Source organism: Dreissena polymorpha, chromosome 9 (genome assembly GCF_020536995.1).
Source record: "Dreissena polymorpha isolate Duluth1 chromosome 9, UMN_Dpol_1.0, whole genome shotgun sequence".
NCBI classification, from domain to species: domain Eukaryota; kingdom Metazoa; phylum Mollusca; class Bivalvia; order Myida; family Dreissenidae; genus Dreissena; species Dreissena polymorpha.
Window position 1 is genome coordinate 66688240 of NC_068363.1, and position 27099 is coordinate 66715338.

A 27099-nucleotide genomic window follows, 5' to 3' on the forward strand; every position below is an offset into this window, starting at 1 on the left:
CAGTTGTCACTGCCTATCTTAGCATTGAAGTCACACATTAAAGGGGCCTTTTCACAGATTTTGGCATGTATTGAAGTTTGTCATTAAATGCTGAATAAAAAAAATAGCCCTCAAATGGGATCGAACCACTGACCCCTGGAGTAAAAGTCATTGCTTAGACCACTCGGCAACCTGTGCTCATACACGGAGGAATTTTTTTTTATACTTTATTTATGCAATCCTCGTAGTTTCACAATATATAACGACAACAACAGAACTCTCCAAATTAAACATTTTTTTTACGTGCAACACTATATTATTTTTAGGTTTTTAAATCGTCAAAAGATGCATATAATAGATATTTTAGAGAATGGTAAATGTTCAGTATTACAGTTTCCTTACAAATATCATAACTACAACGATAATTTGCCAGTCTGAAACCTTTTTTTTTAATTTTGTCAATTTACCAAAACGTAAAAAGGCTTCTTTAAAATCATGATGTTTCCCTTTGGTCGGTCTTGTATGATGGTTGACAGTGTATTGTAAAAGTTGTCCTTTTTATACTCTTCACTGTCGTTTGTTGGGGAGTAGCACTGGATTATGTCCATGTCGATCCTCTTCTGCTTTGTAAGGAAAGAGGCTGCCATGATTCGTGGACCTCCCACCTGATGAGCGCTCTCTGTGCGGACTTGGAAAGCATCAGGGCTACTCCCTGAGTGTGTGCTGCATCCTCCTGCTCATTCCCGGAGAACAACAGTAACTCACCGGAAGTCAGTCGCTTCTGCCCAGAGCCAGTCCATCTTGACTCACTTATCCCTAGGATGGTGAAGTTGAACTTACTTATCTCTGCGGCCACTTGTGCTGTCTTACCGGTCTCGTACATGGTTTGGACATTCCGTGTACTAAAGGGGGTTGTGATCCTGATGGAGATGATGGTCTTGGCCAGATGGGTTCAAGTTGACACTGTCTGGCAGCATACGCCCTCAAGTTGGAGGTCCACCTTCTCCCAGGTCTGTGATGTATTTGATGTCTTTTTCTTATTCTGTTTGGCGCTTCTGTAGCAATAAAATTTTAACAGGGTGGGGTAGCTAGCCGTACGCCAAATCCTCCTCCTTTTCAGCCTGGGCTTGAGACTGTCGTTGGCGGAGTTATAATTAAATAACAGAGGCATAAAAAGCTCTTGAACATAAACAAACAATCCATCTTTAAAACATTTATTATCACATTTACATTTTGAAACTTGTAACTGTCAATATAAATAATGAAATTCTATTTTCCGCCATTACTGTAAATCTCTGCTTACATTAACAAAGCAGTTTGGTAAGATTTCTGTATTCTATAGACAACAAGCTAGTAACTTCACTAAAGTCTGTTCAAGTCCATGCAAAATACATCTATGTTTTGTTTTCAATCCACATAGATTATTCGTGAAAATCAATTAACTTTCTAACAGCAACACTTTTATACACACTCAAACACATGTTATTTTCCTCTTAATTAAAACTGGTGCATTTCTATTCCTGAGAGTTATTTAAGTTTAGCAGCAAACTTCTTAGATTTCAGGTAGGCAAACTTTCCGCGTGTGAAGTAGTATAGAGTTCCCATGAATACGCCCATAAAAACCATACTCTGAAAAGAAAATGAACTCATCATTATGCCTTTTATTACTACAAAATATAAAATAATAACCATGATATAGACAAAGTCCAATTATGTCTTTCAAGTGAAACATGTGACTATTAATACACAGTTAAATTGTATGTATATGTTTAAAGGGGCCTTTTCACAGATTTTGGCATTTTTTAACTTATTCATTAAATGCTTTATATCGATAAATGTAAACATTGGATCGTAAAAGCTCCAGTAAAAACTCAAGAATAAAATTAAAAAAAGGAAAAGAACATTGCCCGGACCAGGTTTCGAACCAGTGACCCCTGGAGTCCTGCCAGAGTCCTGAAGTAAAAACGCTTTAGCCTACTGAGCTATTCCGCCGAGTACATGTACCTTGAGTATTTTATACTTTATATAAGCAATCTTCGTAGTTTCACAAAATTTAACGACAAAAACAGAACTCTCCAAATTATTCAATCGTTTCGCGTTGCAACGCTTTATAATTTTTAGATTTTAAAATCGTCAAAAGATGCATATAATGGCTATATTAGACCATGGTAAATGTTCAGTATTACTGTTTCCTCACAAATGTCATAACTAAAACGAAAATTTGCGAATCTGAAACAACTTTTTTCAATTTTGTCAATTTACCAAAGCGTGAAAAGATCCCTTTAAAAACTATAATGTAATATAACTAACAAGAGCTGTCACCATAGGATGACTTATGCCTATAAACGCTTGGTAGAAGTTATGAGCTTTTTTCAAAACCTAAACGCAGGTTTTGAAACCTTAACGCGGACCCTAAGTTCAAGGTCAAGGTCACAGGGGTCAACATTTGTGTGCGTATGAAAAGGCCTTGTCCATATACACATGCATTCCAAATATGAAATTTGCTATCTGAAGCGACGTGTGACAGTGAAGTTATGAGCATTTTTCGAAATCTAAAGGCTAAGTGTGACGGAAAGACGGAAGGACAGTCTGATCACTATATGCCCTCCTTGAATGCATAAAAATATCAAAATAAATCAGAAAGTCACATAAACTAGAGAGCGGACACCATGCTAAATCTTTAAATGCACTAAGTGACCCCGTGACCTAGTTTTTGACCCCACATGACCCATATTCGACCTTGACCTAGATATTGTCTTGATACAACTCCTGACCAAGTTTGGAAAAGATCAGATGAAAACTACTTCAATTAGAGCGCAGACACCATGCTAAATCTTTGAAATGCACTAAGTGACCCCGTGACCTAGTTTTTGAAATGAGCTTGTCCGGACCATTACTTTGTGATTCATTTTTTAAACAAGAGTTCCGCGGTCGGAGATGACCGCATTGAAGCCGGATTTTTGATTTAAATGACAGGAAAGTACCTTTCGTGTTTTTGTCAATGCAATACTTAAATTACTGAAATATTGTTCAAAGGTCAAAATGAAATGTAAGTACTTTTCAAGGCATGAGCAAACCTTGTGTTATGTTTTGAATGCATGCATATACATGAACAACAATAACATTTAAGGTCACAAATATGAACTTGAATTGACAATTAGGAAAGTTTGATCTCAATTTTTTTATTTTTTAACATTTTTACATTCAAGGTCACGGTGACCTTGACCTTAAAATGACCAGTGGTCATCTACTAGTTCTGGCCAACCTTCATATCAAGTTTGAAGACTCTAGGTCTAAGCATACCAAAGTATTAACAACTTTAACATATTTACATCCAAGGTCACAGTGACCTCGACCTTCAAATGAATGACCTTGAAATGACCAGTGGTCATCTAAGTGTGCTTGCAAACCTTTACGTCAAGTTTGAGATTCTAGGTCCAAGCATACCAAAGTTATAACAATTTTAACATTTTAACATTGAAGGTCACAGTGACCTTGACCTTCAAATGAATGACATTGAAATGAGCAGTGGTGATCTTCTAGTACTGGCCAACCTTTATGTCAAGTTTGAAGACTCTAGGTACAAGCATACCAAAGTTATAACATGGAATAAGAACTTTAACATTTTTACCTACCAAAGTTATAAGAACTTTAACATTTTTACATTCAAGGTCACAGTGACCTTGACCTTAGAATGAATGACCTTGAAATGACCAGTGGTCATCTAAGTGTGCTTGCAAACCTTCATGTCAAGTTTGAAGACTCTATGTCCAAGCATACCAAAGTTATAACAATTTTAACATTTTAACATTTAAGGTCACAGTGACCTTGACCTTCAAATGAATGACATTGAAATGACCAGTGGTCATCTTCTAGTACTGGCCAATCTTTATTTCAAGTTTGAAGACTCTAGGTACAAGCATACCAAAGTTATAACATGAAATAAGAACTTTAACATTTTTACATTCAAGGTCACAGTGACCTTGACCTTCAAATGAATGACCTTGAAATGTCCAGTGGTTACTTACTAGTTCTGGCCAACCTTCATGTCAAGTTTCAAGACTCTAGGTCCAAGCATACCAAAGTTATAACAACTTTAACATTTTTACATTCAAGGTCAAAGTGACCTTGACCTTCAAATGAATGACCTTGAAATGTCCAGTGGTTACTTACTAGTTCTGGCCAACCTTCATGTCAAGTTTCAAGACTCTAGGTCCAAGCATACCAAAGTTATAACAACTTTAACATTTTTATATTGAAGGTCACAGTGACCTTCACCTTCAAATGAATGACCTTGAAATGACCAGTGGTCATCTGTTAATCCTGGCCAACCTTCATGTCAAGTTTGAAGACTCTAGGTCCAAGCATACCAAAGTTATACCATGAAATAAGAACTTTAACATTTTTACATTCAAGGTCACAGTGACCTTGACCTTCAAATGAATGACCTTGAAATGACCAGTGGTTACTAACTAGTTATGGCCAACCTTCATGTCAAGTTTCAAGACTCTAGGTCCAAGCATACCAAAGTTATAACAACTTTAACATTTTTTATATTGAAGGTCACAGTGACCTTGACCTTCAAATGAATGACCTTGAAATGACCAGTGGTCATCTGTTAATCCTGGCCAACCTTCATGTCAAGTTTGAAGACTCTAGGTCCAAGCATACCAAAGTTATACCATGAAATAAGAACTTTAACATTTTCGAGCACGCCGCCACCCCGCCCGCCCGCCCGCCCGACAACATCAATCTATAAGCCGAGATTTTTTCGAAAAAAATCCGGCTAAAAATGTTTAAGTTTTTAAAATGGTTATGCTCATTTGTTCACCATCATTAGACGGTGTGTTGCGGTAAGAATTATGTCAATATCTCCGAGGTCAAGGTCACAATTTGAGTTTGAAGGTCAAAAATGTCCATAAATGAGCTTTTCTGGGCAATAACTATGTCATTCATTGTGACATTTAAAAATCATTTGGCACATTTGTTCACCATTATTTGACGGTGTGTCGCGCGAAAGAGTTACATCAATATCTCCAATGTCAAGGTCGCCACAACTAAAAATATATTGATTTTGAAACAACTACATGTATGTAACTATGAACAATCAGTAACAATGCACATTTTGATTTTGAGTTGTCTCTCTTTATCAGACTTTTTTTTCTAATTGAAATCAAGGTCAATTTTACACAAGGGGGTTAACAATACACATTTTGAATTGACTCCCTTTATCAGACTTTTTCCAACTGAAAATCTGGTTTTGTGACAATTTTGTCCCTTGTTATAAATATTATATAAGGCACTATGCCTATTTAAGAAAACGTGATAGTATGATTTTTATTTACTTAATACTTTCTTCATGTTAAGATCACCAGAAAATTCTTTAAAAAACACTTAATTTAACTCATTTTTTGTCAAATGATTTTAAAATCTGACAATGAACGACAAAGTTATGGCCCGGACAGCTCATTTATGGCCATTTTTTACCTTCAAACTCAAATTGTGACCTTGACCTTGGTGATATCGACTTAATTCTTTCGTGCGACACACTGTCTAATGATGGTGAACAAATGTACCAAATGATTTAAAAATCTGACAATGAACAACAAAGTTATGGCCCGGACAAGCTTGTTCTGCCCGCTTGCCCGCCCGCCGACATCGCCAATCTAATAACCAGTTTTTTCCTTCGGGAAACCTGGTTAACAACTCAAAAACTCTTGTAAGTAATCTTCATCACAGAATAGTATTATGCAAGCAAGGCCTAACTATTTTAACATCACCTTAATAAAGTATCTTTTCCTGGTGTCCCCTTCAGGTTCAGCACACCATGCCAGGAAGGTAACTACGTCCTTGGCCAGCTGGCTCTGGGTCGCTGGGGTACCTGCAAACACACATGTACACTGGTGAACTACATTACCTCCAGGGATCATATTTTTTTCGGTTTTGTCGGTCCTAGACCGATTGGGGTCATGAAAGACAGATTGAAAATCCCAAACAGTCGGTCCGATTCTGTTTGCATAAATTCCCATGTCAGGAAATTGATTACACAGTGCACATGCTAACACACCCTAATGACATTCTTATCTTGTATAGGTGTGATAAAACATTCGCTGCAGTCTCTAAACTGGTCAAGACCGGTTTATTGCACGTCAGACCAAGAATCAACATGAGTGCCAAACTGTCACAAGATACGCCCATTTGAAGGTTTTGGACAACTTGAACTTGACCTATATATCATCTAGACACAACTTCTGACCAAAATTGGTGAAGATTGGATGAAAACTATTTCAATTAGATAACGGACACCATGCTTAATGCTTGAAATGCACTAAGTGACCTAGTTTTTGACCCGGCATGACCCATAAACAAACTTGACCTCGATATTGTCTACAACTTCTGACCAACATTGGTGGAAATCGGATGAAAACTACTTCAATTAGAGAGCGGACACCATGCTAAATCTTTGAAATGCACTAAGTGACCCCGTGACCTAGTTTTTGACCCGGCGTGACCCATATTCGAACTTGACCTCGATATAGTCTAGATTAAACTTCTGACCAAGTTTGGTGAAGATCGGATGAAAACTACTTCAATTAGAGAGCGGACACCATGCTTAATCCTTGAAATGCACTAAGTGACCCGTGACCTTGTTTTTGACCCGGCATGACCCATATTCGAACTTGACCTAAATATTGTCTAGACACAACTTCTGACCAAGTTTGGTGAAGATCGGATGAAAACTATTTGATTAAGAGAGCGGACACTGCTGTTGATGCCGCCCGCCCGCCAAGGGTGAAACTATAATACGTCCCGTTTTTAAAAACGGGCGTATATAAACTTGTGAACAGCGGATTAAAGACGCATCCGAAATAAATGAGGGTGGTCGAAAATTTTGCAAACTGAAAAGATCACAAAACAATTTAACAGACTTAAGGCCTGTAATGTACATAGGATCGATTAACAGTGTCATTGTGTGTCTATTGATACATGTAGTTATCATTGTTATAGCGGTTTCTCTGTTTTGTCTGCTAAGGTGACTGCGCGCACTGGTTAAATTATAATCAGTCTTCGTTGTTAAAGGGATCTTTTGACGGTTTGGTAAATTGACAAAATAGAAAAAAGTTGTTTCAGATTCGCAAATTTTCGGTTTAGTTATGATATTTGTGAGGAAACAGTATTACTGAATATTTGCCATGGTCTAATATAGCCATTATATGCATCTTTTGACGATTTTAAATCCTAAAAATTATAAAGCATTGCGACGCGAAACGATTGTTGTCGTTTAAATTTGTGAAACTACGAAGATTGCTTATATAAGGTATAAAATACGCATCTTATGTATGCTTGGCAGGATAGCTCAGTTGGCTAATGCGTTTTTACTTTATTATTCTGGGGGTCACTGGTTCACTGGTTCGAGCCCTGCAGGGGGCTACTTTTTGTTCCTTTTTTTAAATTTAATTTTTGATTTTTAACTGGAGCATTTAAAATTTAATGTTTACATTTATCAATATAAAGCATTTAATGACAAACTTCAAAATCTGTGAAAAGGCCCCTTTAATCAACGTGCATGTGATACAAAACAATATGTTGCGATTATTGCAATCACTGTAAACTGTTATAAATTTAACAAGCAAATTCGTTGAATTGATAGCCCCCGCCAATATGCTTTGGGGTGCAAAAGAGTTATATTTGACACTAAAAAAGCATTTTTTTCAAGATACAAAGGGCCATAACTCCGTTATTAACAGATGGTGTACAATGCCATTTGGTGTGCATCATCTTCTTATATGTATATATATATATATACTCACACCAAGTTTCAATGAAATCTGCCAAAGCACTTCAAAGATATGGCTCCGGACACACAAAAAAAGCATTTTTTCAAGATAAAAAGGGCCATAACTCCGTTATAAACGGATGATGTACAATGCCATTTGGCGTGCATCATCCTGTTATCCATATGTATATATACTCATACTAAGTTTCAATGAAATCCGCCAAAGCACTTCCAAGATATGGCTCCGGACGGATGGAAAGACGGACGGATGGACAACGCCAAAACAATATCCCTTCGCCTATGGCGGGGGATAACAAGAGCACCGCATAACGGGTGCCAACGCTCGGCTTCATATGCAGTTTTGAATAAATGAAAGCTTGTCAGAATATTTTATTTAGAGGTCACCATGACCTTGACCTTTGACCTAGTGACCCAAAAATGGGTGTGGCGTGTAGAACTCATTAAGGTGCATCTAAATATGAAGTTCCAAAGTTGAAGGTGGAAGCACTTTTATTTTAGAGCCAATGTTAAGGTTTTATCACAGCGACGGCAGACGACGAGCTGGCTATGACAATACCTCGTTTTTTTTCCGAAAACAGGTGAGCTAATAATATATGAGATAGAAGTAAAAAAGGATTCTAACATGGCATGTGAAAACTTTCTTACAAACAAAGAAAAAAAATTGTCTATGGGTTATTCTGCAATTATTATGGGCAGACCTTATACACTGAAAGCATGTGCAGTAACTACACAAAACATGCTGATACATTTTCCACCTGCATAATAATCCATTAATATAATTATGAATGAAAGCCGCGGATCTGATCGACAGAACAGCCGAAAGTTATTTTTATGGGCAGAACTTCACATAAAATAGTACACAAGAACAAGAGGGCCATGATGGCCCTGAATCGCTCACTTGACTAACCTTGCAACAAAGTTTTTCTATTATTTGACCTAGTGACTTGTTTTTGACCCCAGATAACCCAAATACACACCCAAGCCAGATTTTAACAAGATAAACATTCTGACCAAATTTCATAAAGATTGGATGAAAACTTTTACCTCTATTATCTACACAAGGTTTTTCTACTACTAGTGACCTAGTTTTTGATCCCAGATGACCCAAATACAATCCCAACCCAGAGTTCATCAAGATAAACATTCTGACCAAATTTCATAAAGATTGGATGAAAACTGTGACCTCTATTGTCTACACAAGGTTTTTCTATTATTTTACCTAGTGACCTAGTTTTTGACCCCAAATGACCCAATATACAATACCAACCCAGATTTCATCAAGATAAACATTCTGACCAAATTTAATGAAGATTGGATGAAAACTGTGACCTCTATTGTATACACAAGGACTTTCTATTATTTGACCTTGTGACCTAGTTTTTGACTCCAGATGACTCCAGATGACCCAAATACAATCCCAACCCAGATTTCATCATAATAAACATTCTGACCAAATTTCATAAATTTCATTGGATGAAAACTGTGACCTCTAGTGTCTACACAAACAAATTGTTGACGGACGCACGCACGCACAATGGATGCCGGACATCACACGGTCACATAAGCTCACCATGTAACTTCGTGACAGGTGAGCTAAAAATAATATACACTGTATAAAACATTAGTATAAAACGTGTTAGAATCGAAATAATTCATGTTCTTTATAGTTTGTTGTTGAATAACCCACAACCGAAAAATTAGATGCGTGGTTTCAAATCACTCATTTTTATATTTTTTTTTATACCACATTTATATAGCGCCCTTTTCATACTCGAGATGTGCGTTCAAAAGAGCTTTACAGTTTTTCCCTGATCATTGGGTCATAAGTCGTCCGTTAACACTCATGCTTCCCTTCTCATCTAAACTATTGGCTGTGGGTTATTTGACAACAAACTATAACGTACACAAATTATTTCTTAATTATTTGGTTTTGTTATTGTCAATAGCCAACCTATGCACAGACATTTGTTCGGTTCAGTGCATGTTTGTAAACTATTATCGAGTCAACAACGATTGAAAAACATCGGTATAGACTTACACAGATTAATAATATTGACAGCGACAAAGACCTAGGTCTTTGACAACGATGAAAACAGTCTGATAAAACAGCACAAGAAACAACAATGAAATAGCAAATGATAAAACCAGTTTAGAAAACTTGTATGTTCAGTTTAAAAAAAAATGCCTAAGAGAATTTTACTTGTACATTTATTATACCACCTTCATGAATGGCAAAATCAATGGTATATATTTTAACATAATTTGTCATGATTTCGGGATAAACATTTTCGGATACTTTTTCCCCATTTATATCAAGACCGATTGATGTTATGGGGAAAATATGATCCCTGACTACCTCATGTTTGCTTGGAGATCACAAATAGGTTTATGATATCTGCAATTTGACATATCAGAATACATGTTATACAGACTTACTAGATGTATTAAATCTATATGATCAACATAATGCTGACTAATTAAGAAGAAACCTTTTAGAATTCAGAAACTACAACAAGTTGAACCAAAAACCCCAAAAATATTTCTGGAATGGAACTCACCATCTTGGTACTCGATGATTTCATTGTACAAGGCCTGTGCCATAGAGATGGCACCACCGGGGAAGTAGGGGTTGTAGTGTTGGCCTTCCCCTAGGTTAACACCTGCTGGGGCTTCTTTGTAGCCAGTCAGCAAGGCGTAGATGTAGTCCTGAAAACATCCAATCAAATGTTGTACCTTTTACAAACACACAGAAAAGAACTTTCAATTATGTACAGATTTGTGGGTTCCATAAGTAAAAGGTCTCACATGAACATTCTGATTATTAATACATGTAGAACAGAAGACATTTCAATTTTGTCCATGAAATATCACATTGACCAAATGATGGCTTTATAGTTTACACAAACGTACTTGGATGCTTGATTCATCAAATAAGTTTACTGCAAACTTGTGGACAAACAATATGCTGCATAAAATAATGCGTTTACCCCTAGCATAGTGGGTATTGATTTATATGCCCATTTGTATATTTATACATATTATGTCCAAAAGTAGGCCAAAATGAGGTCAAGTAATGCTGGGGTTTTGCTAATGTATAAAGAAATCATCCAATTACGTATCAAAGCTTGTAGCAAACGATACAGATAATAGACCAAGAATTTGGTCATTCTAAATAAGCATAAGGGCAGAGTATTGATCTCAGTCGATAAGGACAGTGTATTGATTTCAGTCGATAAGGACAGTGTATTGATCTCAGTCGATAAGGACAGTGTAGTGATCTCAGTTGATAAGGACAGTGTATTGATCTCAGTTGATAAGGACAGTGTATTGATCTCAGTTGATAAGGACAGTGTATTGATCTCAGCTGATAAGGACAGTGTATTGATCTCAGTCGATAAGGACAGTGTATTAATCTCAGCTGATAAGGACAGTGTATTGATCTCAGTCGATAAGGACAGTGTATTGATCTCAGTTGATAAGGACAGTGTATTGATCTCAGTTGATAAGGACAGTGTATTGATCTCAGTTGATATGGACAGTGTATTGAAATCAGGTCAGCGAATCTCTCCTCTCTCCATAGTCATTCATCAGGCCTAACCCTTGCTTCCCCATGATTGACTCATATTCTCATACAATGCCCCCAATGGAAGCCAAGTCACTATTTAATAATTGGCCCGTTCAGTGTGTTAAGTCCATAAGTAGGCAGACATGAAGAAAGGTAAAATGCATGATCATCAGACTCTATGCCCGTTAATTTTTGCTTCCAGAGATTGGATACCACTTGCAGTTTTCCCAACAACATTATTTTGTGATTACTGGTTTATGATATTTCCGGAAACAAGAAACCGTCAGTGACGGGTGATGCTCCCCAAAGTGTTTTTTTGTCACAATATTGCACTATATATTCAGATAAAAGGAAATGTTTTGAGGGCACAGTAGTTGGGGGGACAAGAATATTTTTATATAAAATTTCAAAGGGCCATAACTCTGTGAAAAATCATCCGACCAGAACCCGCTGATAATATGCACATCTCCTCTTGGTAGTTAAGCTACCTATAAAGTTTCATTTAATTCCAGTCATTAGTTGCTGAGAAATAGCCCGGACAAGAATTGCACTATATGTACAGTTAATGGAGAATTTCAAAGGGCCATAACTCTGTGAAAAATCATCCGAACAGAACCCGCTGATAATATGCACATCTCCTCTTGGTAGTGTAGCTTCCCATAAAGTTTCATTGAATTCCAGTCATTAGTTGCTGAGAAATAGCCCAGACAAGAATTGCACTATATGTACAGTTAATGGAAAATTTCAAAGGGCCATAACTCTGTGAAAAATCATACGACCAGAACCCGCTGATAATATGCACATCTCCTCTTGGTAGTGAAGCTTCCCATAACGTTTCATTGAATCCGGTCATTTGTTGCTGAGAAATAGCCCGGACAAGAATTGCACTATATGTACAGTTAATGGGAAATTTCAAAGGGCCATAACTCTGTGAAAAATCATCCGACCAGAACCCGCTGATAATATGCACATCTCCTCTTGGTAGTTAAGCTTCCTATAAAGTTTCATTTAATTCCAGTCATAAAATGCTGAGAAATAGCCCGGACAAGAATTGCACTATATGTACAGTTAATGGAGAATTTCAAAGGGCCATAACTCTGTGAAAAATCATCCGAACAGAACCCGCTGATAATATGCACATCTCCTCTTGGTAGTGTAGCTTCCCATAAAGTTTCATTAAATTCCAGTCATTAGCTGCTGAGAAATAGCCCAGACAAGAATTGCACTATATGTACAGTTAATGGAAAATTTCAAAGGGCCATAACTCTGTGAAAAATCATACGACCAGAACCCACTGATAATATGCACATCTCCTCTTGGTAGTGAAGCTTCCCATAACGTTTCATTGAATCCGGTCATTTGTTGCTGAGAAATAGCCCGGACAAGAATTGCACTATATGTACAGTTAATGGGAAATTTCAAAGGGCCATAACTCTGTGAAAAATCATCCGACCAGAACCCGCTGATAATATGCACATCTCCTCTTGGTAGTGAAGCTTCCCATGAAGTTTCATTGAATTCCGGTCATTAGTTGCTGAGAAATAGCCCGGACAAAAATTGTGCACGGATGGACACACAGAAGGACAGTCAGACGAAGTGGCGACTGTATGCTCCCCCCAATTTTTTTGGGGGGAGCATCATAAAAATTGTCAAATTTCGTAAAAAACCATCACTCAGCAGGTTTGCCACCAACCAGATGTAACAAAATTCCCTGACTTTTCACTGACTTTTCCCTGACCAAATCTTGGTTTTCACTGACTAATTTTGCAACATATTTGGCCTCCTCCTCCCCATACAGCCACCCATTTAATATTTATTTTATTCTTTAACATAAAATATTTAACAAATAACAAAGCTGTACTACTTGTACACTAAACTATACATGATGCAAGGCTATATGGTAAATACCACAAAACCAAAGATAAACAAGATGGCCATGATGGCCCTGAATCGCTCACCTGACTAACCTTGCTACATCAACTTAAATTCTATCAGACCCATATACAATCCCAAGCCAGATTTCATCAATTAATACAGTCTGACAAAATTTCATTAAGACGTGATGAAAACTGATGACGTGATGAAAAATCTTTCATCTACACAAGGTTTTATTAGAATTTGCCCGGTGACTTAACCCAGATTTCATCAAGATTAACATTCAGGCCAAATTTCATAAAGATTGGATGAAAACTGTGACCTCCACTGCAAAAAGCATTTTTTCAAGATACAAATGGCCATAACTCCGTAACTAACAGATGGTGTGCAATGCCATTTGGCATGCATCATCCTCTTATCCATATATATACTCATACCAAGTTTCAATGAAATCTGCCAAAGCACTTCCAAGATATGGCTCCGGACGGACGGAAAGACGGACGGAAAGACGGACGGATGGAAAGACAGAAGGACGGACGGACAAAACAAAAACAATATCCCTCCGCCTACGGCGGGGGATAACAAGACAAACATTCTGACCAAATTTCATAAAGATTGGATGAAAAATGTGACCTCTATTGTCTACACAAGGTTTTTATATTATTTGACCTAGTGACCTAGTTTTTGACCCCAGATGACCCAAATACAATCCAAACCCAGATTTCATCAAGATACCCATTCTGACCAAATTTCATAAAGATTGGATGAAAACTGTGACCTCTATTGTCTGCACAAGGTTTTTCTATTGTCTACACAAGGTTTTTCTATTATTTGATCTAGTGACCTAGTTTTTGACCCCAGATGACCAAAATACAATCCCAACCCAGATTTTATCAAGATAAACATTCTGACCAAATTTCATAAAGATTGGATGAAAACTGTGACCTCTATTGTCTACACAAGGTTTTTCTATTATTTGACCTAGTTTTTGACCCCAGCTGACCCAAATACAATCCCAACCCAGACTTAATCAAGATAAGCACGCCCCCATCACGCACACACAACGGACGCCGGACATCACACAGTCACATAAGCTCACCATGTCACTTTGTGAACTTTGGTTCCAATGTAGTTGGACATATATCATTTTATATAACCTATTCACTGTATAACTACACCAGTTTATGAGTGACTTATCTTACTTTACTGGCCACATCTCTGTTTATCTTTTCAATACAACTGGTTCAAACTATATTATACTTGAAGATAGTTTTGCTAATTCATTAACCCTTACAATGATGACAGACGTCCTGGTTAATTTAACTGGATCAGGTACAGTTTTATTGATTTTTTAGTAAAGTCTGACAACTTTAGAGGAGATTGATTTTTGTCTTCATGGAAATCAACATTAACATAAGATGTCAAGTAATTTCTAAATATTAAGATTACATGATATTTGTTTTGGGAGTATTCTTACTTACTTCTCATCCTGGAAATATGAGTAATAATTTCAAACATTAACTCTTTCTCGCTCAAAGGAAAAGTGATAAACGCTATATGCAAACAGCATAAAACCAGAATAGCCTGTGTTTTATTCACAGTCTGTTCAGGTTTTATGCTGTTTGCTGCTCATCACTATACTTGGGCTGGAAAAGGGGCCTTCAAACTTGAATTATGCAACAAAGGGTTTTAATTTGATTTGATATGGGACTACAAATATGTAAAAATCCTAAATCCTCGTAAATGGGATCCTGGTCAAGGGTTTAGCATCTCTGATGGATACATACAGGCCCACCATGCCTGGCCCGGGTGATGAAGGTCAGGTCAGGAGGAAGAGCCCCGTTGTTTGCAGCCTTGGCAGCTTCTGGGTTGGGGTAGGGCTTGGGCATGACGTCAGTAAGCTTGCCGGGCCGTTCAAACATCTCACCCTTATCATTGGGCCCGTCAACATATGTAGCCTGGGGAATATATATGATACAGATAAATGGAATATTAACAGCATTTTGAATGATTATACAATGTACACTGATATTACTTCTTTATTATTATGATTATGGGTAAAGAATGTCTGAACTGTGTTTAAGGGTTTTCATTAAATTTCATTCATAACAACATTAATGTTTTTCAATAAATGATGATCAATACATTCTCTTTCACTGACAGGTATAGAGCACATCAATAATATTTTTATCATTATTTTGAGATCAAAGACAAACAAATTCTTAATCAATCCACACTCTTATTTATGAATTTATGCACTCTGTTACATCATGCAGAATCGATTATAAGCTATGGGGTCTTGGCTACCGTTTTCCCTCAAACTTCTATTATAGACGTCGCCTGAAATGTTTTCAGGAAATTCAACACATATAATTGCCACAAAACCCAGTTTTTACCCTTCACAAGGCTTTCTCTCAACATTTTGGGAATATGACCTTTACCAATGAAGTGGTAATTTGGCATCAATTTAATTTGAATTGGGAAAAAAATAAAGTTACTTGATTTACAACTTTTTAATGATTATTTGATAAAACTAACAGAATCCCTAAAGATATCAGTCTATAATGCATAGATATTACAACTTCAAACTCTTTACATTTACAGTATACTTGACATCTTTTTTCCAAACATCTGAAAGTCATATCATCAATTGGGAATTTGGGGACTAGATATTGGAAAAATATATACCAGCATATTTTCAAATTGCAAAAAGGTACTTTTTGCCATAGGAAAAATGACAAAAAAAAACAATGATTAAATTATCCAAAAGGCTCTAATTTAAGATATGATTTTAATAATTGGGCAATCCCAAGCTAGGAGTTTCATGCAAGCCACCTACACACAGCCCAATACCTCCATCCAAACTCAAGTTATTGAGCTAAAAAAAAGTTTTTAAATTTCAAATGACAAAGACTTTCACCTTGATCCAAGTGGTCCCAAATGAAATAACACGCAAATGCTGCATACAAGTTATCAACATACAAAGTTTAAGAACAATACCCACATAAAATCCTGAGCTATTAGACTAAAAGTGAGTCGCGTTCTTAGAATCTGGGCATAATGCACGTGCGTAAAGTGTCGTCCCAGATAAGCGTGTGCAGTCCGCGTCAGGGACGACATTCTCCACTTTTATGACATTTTTGTAAAAATGATGTCTCTTCTTAGTAAAATCCAATTTAAGTGGTAAGTGTCGTTCCTGATTAGCCTGTGCGGACTGCAAAGGCTAATCTGGGACGACACTTTAGAAACATGCATAAGGCCCGGTTTTCTAAGAACCGACTCAGAACGCGACTCAATTTACTTTGATCACGATCCATCTGGTCCCAAGCAAAATCCAAATCCAGGTATAAACACACAATTTCCGCATGAAATCTTTCACTGCACACAATTAAGTGGAAATGGTTTGCTTTTATTGAAAGTTACAGTGACCTTGACCCATACCCAACTGACCTGAAATAAACTCCTGTGCTAGGTCTTCCAATCAACAACCAGACTACATACAAGCACAATTTAACGACAACACCTCCAAGGAAGCATAAGTTATTGAGATTAATTCTTTTTTTATCAGTGACTAGGGGTTTTTCTGCCTATTTTGGGAAAAGGAGTCTGACCAAATTGGGAATTTTTTATCGACAAAATTGGCCATTTTGGGAATTTTTGCTTCGATGAAACGGCTCATTTGGGAAAAAATTGTGAATTTATCATGCTTAAATAGTTCAGTGGTTTAACAAATAAATTTGTTTTTATTTGTTATTTTGTCTTCTTTATATAAACAGATGCAATATTGGGCATGTTCAATGTTTATTCAAGTACTGCAGTTTTGTTTTTAAGTCACAGTTACTCTCTGAGATAAGAACTGTACAGTCAAAACCTTATAGCAGATATTTTTTACCAAAACAAACACTGGTTAGTCACACATGTTATTAGACACTTCATTCTTTTTGGAAATTGGGATTTTTTAAAAATAATTTTGGTTTGGGATTGGGTCTGTTTGCTTTGAGAGTACCTCCATTTTCCAGAGGCGCAGACAGTGCTGAAAAAACCCTGGTGACCCACATGTTCCAAATACAATCCAAAGCTAGGTCTCGATGCAAAATTGCTTAAGTTTATGAAGATTGGTGAATTATGCAATTTTGCTTACTTAAGTTATTGACTGAATAACACCAAAAAGTAGTATAATATCTCCATCCAAACTCAAGTTATTTATCAGAAACGTTTTTATGTTATTAGCAAACAGTACTCTTGACCTTGAAGAAGAGACACCTTGAAGAGACACAACCCAAATACAACTATAAGCTAGGTTTCCATGCCTGCTTGTTATATCCCAAGTTTCATTAAGATCGGTAAATACAAATAGTGTTTTTCCCAGGAGGGCAAAGGGGCATGGTGCATTACTTTCAAAAAGGGCATTTAAGCGCGCAGTTAAGGCAAAAAAGGGCAAAAACGTTCCGTGAATACCTGAATGAGGGAGAAACATGAAATCGCCATCAGAGGCAGTTGTGGAAAAACATAAAATATAAACAAGCACATTTAATGGTATATAGTAATTGATGTATTTAACTTACTTTGATTTATATTAATATATTTACCTTGCAATGTACATTTAAGTTCCATGCTGTTTCAATACACTGTACAGCACGACAAACATAATAAAGCAATATATGCATATGAATGTGATTATACACAGATCCACTAAAATATAAATGAAACCATGTTTGTCTAATCCCATTTCTAACGATAATCTTGTCTGATGTTTAATATTGCGAGTAAACTGAGCACTAACAATATGCAAGCACTCGTTTCCGTGAAATATCCTGATACACCCACTGAGTAGATTACAAATAAGTATGTTGTTGCTACTAAAACATTTTTATGCATCGTTGATTATCACAGACATTTCATTAATTCCTTCTAAATGTATAATCTCCATCATTAATTTGATCGTTTACGACGTTATTTGCCATGTTTGCCGAGTCACAATTTAATTCTGTATGTCCGCCATGTTGTCAAAATTTCAAATGATGTAAGTGACAGATGCGCATAGCAACTTAAAATCGTCTAATATGTCCGCCCAGGGGTGGCGAAATCTCAAAAAACTACTAGTCCACGGACAACCATTTAGGAAATTTAACTTGTCCGTTGCTGAACTAAAACAATGTGGAATATACCAAAATGAGTATGATTTGCTAGTTTTGTTTATAGTTGTATTTCAATAGTACATTCATTATAGCAGTATATTATAAACAATATAAAGACTTTCTAAAACTTTAAATCTTGCAAAGCTAGTGTTAAAACATGTGTTGAACATAAGTACATCGTAATCTTAACAAATTAAACTAGTCCAATATGTCGACCTCATCAGACTGAGGCTCTGCGCCGCTACTGGTAGCAATTTGATTACCATCAACTGGTAACCATTGAAAATCTGTGAGCCAAGTTTCTTGAAAAGTTCTGGTGCCTTTACTTAGATCATATTTTTTATCATAGTCTTTCTTAGTTTTTTGGGGAGGTGGACTGCTCAAAGCTTCGGGTTTCTGCTCCGTTGTTGAAGATTAAAAAAAACTAAATGTTCCATTTTTACCATAAAAGTCGTCTTAAATAACAAGGTAGATCGTGTTTTGATTATCTTACTTTGATACTTTTTATTTCCGTCTGATTGTAAAAATAAAGAAACCAGTCTGTACACTGTCTAACAGTCAGGCCGAATGTTTAAAATGCGGCATGCTCCTGGTCTCTTATAGAATAAGGGAGTTCACTGCGCAGGAGAGTGACCGTATTTCAGCTTGATTGCTCCGCAAATAGCACTGACAATGTAATCGCATGTCAACATCCGGTTTTGTAAAACTTAATTACGGCTTTAATACAATGTATTTTTTGTATACCTGGACCTGACTTTTAAAAAACTTTTTGTCCACGGACAACTTAATTGAAAAAAATCAGTTGCCCAGACAAGCAAATGTACGACTCGGGCAACTCGGACATTTGATTTCGCCACCCCTGCCGCCTAATACGCGATTCGCATTTTGTTTATTTAGTATATGTCTCAGTAATTAATTCAATAATTAATTATCTTAAAGACGATATCGATAAATAATTAATTTGTTTGTGTTTTTAAATGTAATTATGGGTCAAAATATATGTTTTGATATAACTGAATTATGTATGAAATGCACAATTGCCACGAGGATAACATCAAGCTTTTCATCAAAAGTGTCTGAAGTAACAATTACCTACCGATTAGTGGTATAACATATCGATTGATACTGATATGAGGTTATTCACGCATGAAAAATTCACAAACACGCTGCCTCGGAGGCCATAATCTGATACTAGTCGGCTTAGTAGTTTGGTCAAGGGCCAATTAAGATGTTATCAATAAGGGCGGAAAACAGCGGGTGCTCATGAAAGGGCAGGGCGGCGGCCTTTGGAAAGGGCAGCGTGGCGCTAAACGGCTTTGAAAGGGGCAGCGTGGTGCTACAAAAAACGGGCACGGCGATTTGCCATGCTAAAACGGCCTGGAAAAAACACTAACAAAAATATAAGTAATCAATCAAAATGCACCGGTTTAACGCGCCCAACCTGCCAAACCTCTATCTAATAAACAAGATTGAAGATCTGGTCATAACCATGATTTTTAACTGATTATAAAAAATGGCCACATGCGACTGCTTGATTGATCTATTATAATTGATAAGAGGTTAGGCATAACCATGACCATTAGACATTGAAGGGTTGATAACCTTTTGTTTGATACAACATGAGGTGTAAAACAAGAGGGCCAAGATGCAGCAAGCAGCAGTACGCTTAGACTTATTAAATATAAATTCTCATCATGTCCAATCATAGTAATGTCACATTTTTTAGGAAACACGCCTACCTCTGCAGCCTGAGCTTTGGCCTCATCCTTGGAAAAGATTACTCCAACCAGCTCTCTGTATCGAATGTACTCCAGGCTGTGGCAGGCAGCACACACTTGCTTATATACCTCAAAGCCTCGACGCATACTGAAACAATCATTTATGCCACCGTAGCTAAAAAATTGTGTATCATAATTTTTGCAATACACATGTTTGTCATCCCAAACAAGTGATATGCAAACAAAATATTTGGCAAAAAGAAAACATTGATTTTTTCATCATGTAGCACTGAATTAAGTAGGCTTTAATCTTGCTCAGAAAATTTACTGATTGAGAGAAATGTACTTACGAATCTCTATCATAAGCTGACAGGAGTCCTTTGAAGGACCAGGGGAACTTTGGAGGATGAACAACAAAATCACTGGCTAGCACGGCAGTGTTCAAAGCTACTGCAAATCCAATGCCACCAGCTGTCATTGTACCTAAGGCTCCCAGGGCCTAAACACAATTTTGACAGGTTATATTTCTAAATCTGCATTGCACTTTAAAGCAAGTCTAAGATGAAAGTACCAGTAAAAGCATGTCTAAGAATGTTAATAGATCTAAATGTAAAAAAGCCTCCCTTTTTCTTCAAGCTTCTAAGTTAGTAAATTGATGCAGTGATGATTATCAATAAGTTGCTGGATTTATTGAAAGAATACTAACTGTCTGATATATTGAAAGTCATAACCCAGGGATGTAAATTAGTGGATGCCCGTGATGCCTGGGGCCAGTGCATTTTGGCCTGGGCAACTCAAATTCAAAAGTTAGTAGTCCGGCTGGGCAACTTGCTTTTTAAGCTTGAAACAATTCAGTGCAATTATACATTTAATGAAATTGGCGACTGTGAGTTAATAATTAGTTAAATGAAATTCATTTATCAAAGCCAATGAAATGATTTAACGTAGACTTATATTAGGACATAATACACAGAACGTTTGTCAGTTAAGCAATGTTGTTGCATAGTTATCTTTTATATAATTAAAGAAAGTCTTATATACACATGACACTACAGTAACATGTACATCGTACTGGGTTTGTTAATCTTTAGCTGGGCAACCAAAATACAAAAGATGGTTGCCCGTGTGAGCAACCAATTGTAAAACATTAGTTTCCATCCCTGTAACAATTTGACTACACAGCTCAGGGGTGTCAATAATCCCTAATTAGAAATCAGGAAAATTAAGCATGGAGTCTGAGGCTGTCGGTGCACAACAAGGCCCCAGCTTATAGATCTTTTTTCTAGTTGCAATTTATGGCGAGAACAATATGAAAAATTATATACCAAACCATCAGTAACACTGCATGATTTATTGTCATTCCCTACAAATGTTATAAAGAATGTTAAAAAAATGACAAACTATACCTTAACCGAAAAAGACTGTCTGAAAATGCCTTATACTTTTTTACTGCCATGACAACCACAGTTTTTAATTTCAAAATAATTAAAGGACGATTTTAAATAAAAAAATATCTCAGAAATATTGGTGAACATAAAAAAAGTTATGCAGGTGATTTTCATAACTCAAGAGATCATGCACTTCAATAATGAAAACAAAATACCATTTTCTTTCCCTTTGACATGTTCTGAAACGAAAGGTTTCGAGCCTGAAATGGAAACATTAACAAGAGTAATCACAACTTCTCTGGTATAAAACCAGATAAGAAAATATTATTAACTAGTTGCAGCATCTAATGACTCTTAGATTTATAAAGAGTGTTCTTACAGCTAGGGATTTCAATGGCAGCAGAATCCTGCTGGTTGATGCAAGCATATATATATTGTCACTTTTGATGCAAATATTATTTGAAACTAACATTAAATGTATTTTATATTAGGGTCAATCCGTGAAAAGTCGGACAAAACTCTATATCCCAAAGCTATTGTATCATAATATAGAACGTGCGACGAGTCGTTTTGGGGATTACCTCCCCTTATAAAGTCAAATGAGCGTAATTTCGAATTTTGGTGACATCGATGATGTTATGTGAAAACACCCCGATTTACATTATGAAAATGCTGCTTGATGCGAATCGCTATGACTCGGACAGAGTAGTCGAAACTCGGACACACTGTAGCTGAAATTGGACAGTTATTTTTGCGTAGTTAAATCTCTGACTGTGGAACAGTAATTGAACCAAACCTCATTTATTTACAGTAAAATGAATTAATTTGAATGTAGCAGTATTTTACGTGTGCTTCTTATGTAAACTGCTGGACTAATTTTGATTTGCTTAACACGTATCGAGTATTTGTTATTTATTGATAAAATTTGATGAGTCATTGATTTCCATCTTTGATCACAATGAAATTAGAACATAAACATACGATGAATAGACATGCAATTTACGTCGTTGACTTTACGGCAGGTATAGTACTTAATCTAGCTAGAGTATCTACAGATCGGTGTGAGATTGCGTAGATGAAAACAAATAAAGTATTTTTAACACTCTATTTTATATGATGGCGACGATAATGATGAATAAAACCACGTTTTTGATCATCTCAATGAAGAATTATTAGTGCAAATAAGTGTTCACCAACATGTGCGCACTTTACATAAAGCTATCAATTTCAAAATTTGAATTATATATGCAATTTTTGACTATTTACTGAGGTAATAACTTTGAGGTGGTCTTGTGCTGTGGGAAAAACAGTTGACCACCAACCGAACTCATATGCGCCGGGAGCGGGTATCAAACCTGGGTCGCCTGAGTGATAATCGAGTGTGCTAACCAATGATATAGCCGGGCAGTCGGTGTTTATTTCATTATAACATTTACGAACTGTACAGGCTTACAGCTGTATTAAGTATCTATTGTCAATAATTAGCCTTGATTGATAACTTTATGCAAAGTGGCTTCGTTTTTTGTGTGTTTGTTATTTCCTTGCTATTGTCCGAGTTTTAACTGCAATGCAAAATATGTAGTTAAATGTCGGACATTATAAATTTTCAGATATTCTTCATAAAACTATTAAATTTTATCTCCTTTAACAATAAAACAATCAATATCTTCAGGGTTGTCATTATTAACCGATTGCCGATCGAATTCATCGGTTAAAATCGCCAGAAAATCGGTTGTTTTTCCTGAATCTTTAAATTTGCTATCGGAAGTTTTGATCACGCAAACCGACAATAATTGACGAGGAATAACCGTAGTATAGTAGAGCGACGCCCATTCAGTCAGTCCATTAACTCCGCCTAAGAGCTACTGTTTTCAATAAATATCTCAGCGAGTTGCCAATATTGATTTTTCCAGCTGTCAATCAAATTCTTCTTGGTAAGCACGTCAACCAATCAGCGCTCAGGCAGCCGAATACACGCCGACCCCACGTAAAATTGTATCAAATAGCTGTACATTTCACAGGTTATTACTGACCGTATCTCAACGAATGTAGCACTGTAGAGCGTAATTAACTAGTTTTTAGTTTAAAAAAAAGGTTGCCACATATTAAATATTGCTCTTCGATTTTCTACCAAAATAAAAGATATTAGCGACCTCTGCGTTACGGATTTGTTATTCAGCATCTAAATATTAAAGTCCACGCTTTCCCCGAGGAAAAATGACGTGATGTTATACATGAAGTCTAATTTTGGCATGATTTTCATCTGTGCATGAAAAACACGAGAAATGTGTCTCTGTTGCTAGAATTTTCTTAATTTTCCGTGAATAATGAAATCTGGAAATGATTTCGGATAACACATTAAATTATACGCATTTGAAAATACTTCAATTAAATAATGCATTTTGTTATACGAATGGGCATAACACATAATGTAATAAGTAGGTAAATAACGTGTTTTGAGATTGCCAAACTATGCATACATATAGGTCTACATGCATGAATGACCTGACAAGTTATATCACGATCCGAAATGAAAAGTACTTGTTAAAATTTAAAGAAAGACGCGTTTTTATTCTCAGAATTTCACTTTCACTTTCGCAAACTTTTCTGAAAGGAGGTACATGTAACAGTTTAGATTGAGTCGTCGATTTGTCGTAATTACTTAATATAAACGGTTTTTAATGCTCTCAAATCGCGTCACGTGATTCACGCATGTTAAATGGGAATTCCCCAATCCCACAATTCAATTTGTATATGCACTTGCGTTAAATGGCGGACGACATTCATCGTCAATATTTGCCGTAATTTGGTTTAAAAAAAAGAAATCGTAATTATACTGGAATATCGAGTAATGGATAGAATTGGAACATGCAAAAATCTATCAATATAATATGTACAGTATACTAAACATATGAAAATCTTCTATTCTTTTAAGACCTCATTTCAACTTGTTATGCTCTGATAATAGCAGTATTTTGTCCCTTATATGTCTAGAATTCGTTTTCGGTCGGGGGCTTTGCCACCCTGACCCCCCTACCAGGGCCTTGCCCTGGACCTACAAGGGGGCCTAGGCTTGACCCCCGGCCGAATCGGTTACTTTTCCAAAATAATCCTTTGTTTACAATCATAATGACAACCCTGATCTTAATGAATATACAATCGTATAGCCGTTGCGCAATGAAAATCACTGAACGAACCTTAGCATTCAAATAACCCGCCTTTCTGGAAACAATGCGTTTCGTCATAAGCCTGTGTGTGGCACGTCATTGGTTTTGTGTTTACGTAAACGGTGTCGATGCACATACTGTGCAGATGTATTTTTCAAAGTGAATGGCTATGTGTCACTAAATGCGTGTTACTGGGGATTTCAAGTCGGATATTGTATATTTTATAATGTGTTTTACTGTCAACTGTCCGACTTTTAAAGATGTCTGTCTTTTCACGGATTGACCCTACACAAAATGTTGTGTTTAAAGTTAAGCAATTTATACTAACAGTTAAACAAAGCAACATTTGTAGAGCAATCAACAACTATCCAAAAACAACATATCTAGATTTCAGTATTATGAAACCCCCAAAAAGTTACATTAAGCTCAGAGAACTTCAAACATGGGGGTCATTTGTTTCATGGTTGTCAAACCTTATTGAACTCCCTGGTCTTACATAACAATTTTCGGATACATATGCCATCCGAAATAACATCACATTCGAGAAATATTAAAACGAATAAAATACACAAGGCTGAACGAGTTATTGGGTACACATCAATTATTATATAACATGCATAAGTATGGTAAAATAAATTTACACTTTTTAAATTGGTAATATCTTCTGTGTGTCATTATCGAACATTTCAAGGTCTTCGAAGGATTATTTAGAGATATTACATAAAGTGAGCGGTATTTTTCACATAGATGAACCGAGCTGTCTATTCACTTAATTTTTAAATGCAGTGGAATACGAAATTTGGAAAAAAATACACCAATGAACATACATTTTGGGGTTGGACGTTGCCAGAAACCTTCAAAAGAGCCTCTCGCGACGCTCGTCCGACTATCGCGGCCATTTTCGTTCGACGGTGTTATTTTGCGGACAACCAGCATAATAACGCAATTTTCCAGGATCCAACAACAACAACTCGTATGAGAAAAAAGGCTTTTAAAAGACGATTGGTATTTTTATGTCCCTCAGTATATACTGGTGGACATATTGTTTTTGCCCTGGCTGTTGGTTTGTTGGTTTGCGTCAGACTTTAACATTTGCCATAACTTTTGCAATATTGAAGATAGCCACTTCTTATTTGTCATGCATGTGTATCTCATGGAGCTGCAAATTTTGAGTGGTCAAAGGTCAAGGTCGATGTTATCCTTCAAGGTCAAAGGTCAAATATATGGGCCAAAATCGTCAAACTTTAACATTTGCCATTACTTTTGCAATAGAAGAGAGCAACTTCATATTTGGCATGCATGTGTATCTCATGGAGCTGCACATTTTGAGTGGTGAAAGGTCAAGGTCATCATTCAAGGTTAAAGGTCGAATATATAAGGGGGGGGGGACATAGTGTTTCACAAACACACCTTGTTTTATACGGTTTGCAATTAATATGATTATAGGTGCTAACTTATTTACGGGCGAAAGCTTTTAAAGTTTTTTTGATAACCATGTATTTTTTATAAATATATGGACATGATTGTGTTCAAAATATTATAATTGTTGCAATAATTAAGTAATGCATCCAAAAAAATCAATCTTAAAACGAGTAACATGTTCCTAGCTTAAAGATCTAGCATCTTATAAAAAAAATTGTTTTCTAGCGACAGGAATTTAAAGCTGGTTTGGGGCTGTGGTATAGTGGATTGGGTGTCTGCTAACTGGCTTAGTCACTGGGAGGTCCCTGTATTGATCCCTCAAGTGGGAGCATTCTTTAGATAACCCTAAAAACATACTATGGCGTAACATTTGGTTTGAAAGTCAAGAAGACCTACAAGGTAAAAAGAGAAATGTACGTCGAAGTACAACAATTGTACGTCGACATACACATATAAAATACACTTCGACGTATATATTTGTACGTCAAAGTACAATTTGTACTTCGACATACATGTTTGTACTTCGACGTACACATTTTCTGAACAGCCAATTTAAACACATTTCAATTGAGCCGCTTTTCCTTCAGATTTATTCATAATAAATGTTTAAAATATTTTTTTTAATCGAGGACAAAATGAATAAAAATATCAGAATGGCAAAAAAACAACAACATATACGTTTCAAGTATTTAATGCATTGAAATAGATTATATACAAATTTGAAGAAGATTCAATTGTTACCTTTTTAAAATTAAAATTATTCAGCATATTGTGAGTATTCATTGATCATGCGGGGCGGAGTATCACGACCGTCCAGCGCATTACTGTGTAGGAAATTCCCAACGGTAACCAAACAGTTATCAAACATTAACGGGATAAATAATGTATAATAACCTCCCCGTTGGTCGTATTTTGTGACAACCATAACTTGCATAAGTCAGAGGTTAATTCCGCCACGCCAGGTCAATAAATACGCACAATATCTATGAGTTAGCGGTCGATAGTCGCATAATTTGGTATAAATTATAATAATAATAATGTTAAATAAA

General features: G+C 36.3%; 1 protein-coding gene across 1 annotated transcript; it reads right to left on the reverse strand.

The window, feature by feature from the left end:
- Positions 1 to 1179: 1179 nt before the first annotated feature.
- LOC127845292 (cytochrome c1, heme protein, mitochondrial-like) lies at positions 1180 to 25573 on the reverse strand. The gene is made up of 8 exons (XM_052376122.1): positions 25456 to 25573; positions 21677 to 21721; positions 20424 to 20572; positions 20095 to 20221; positions 15005 to 15175; positions 10336 to 10483; positions 5760 to 5860; positions 1180 to 1608 (listed from the first exon to the last, which is right to left on the reverse strand). The coding sequence occupies exons 1-8, from the start codon at positions 25525 to 25527 to the stop codon at positions 1507 to 1509; spliced, it is 915 nt and encodes a 304-aa protein (XP_052232082.1). The 5' UTR covers positions 25528 to 25573; the 3' UTR covers positions 1180 to 1506.
- Positions 25574 to 27099: the final 1526 nt, after the last annotated feature.

Bases quoted from the DNA above. Each gene is read 5' to 3' on its own strand.
- LOC127845292 (XM_052376122.1), bottom strand. From the start codon at position 25,527: ATGGCCGCGATAGTCGGACGAGCGTCGCGAGAGGCTCTTTTGAAGGTT. The intron at 20,573-21,676 runs GTATTTTGTTTT...AATTGTGTTTAG, and splicing joins TGTCAAAGGGAAAGAAAATG to GCCCTGGGAGCCTTAGGTAC. The intron at 1,609-5,759 runs GTGATGTTAAAA...TTTTCTTTTCAG, and splicing joins GGAAAAGATACTTTATTAAG to AGTATGGTTTTTATGGGCGT.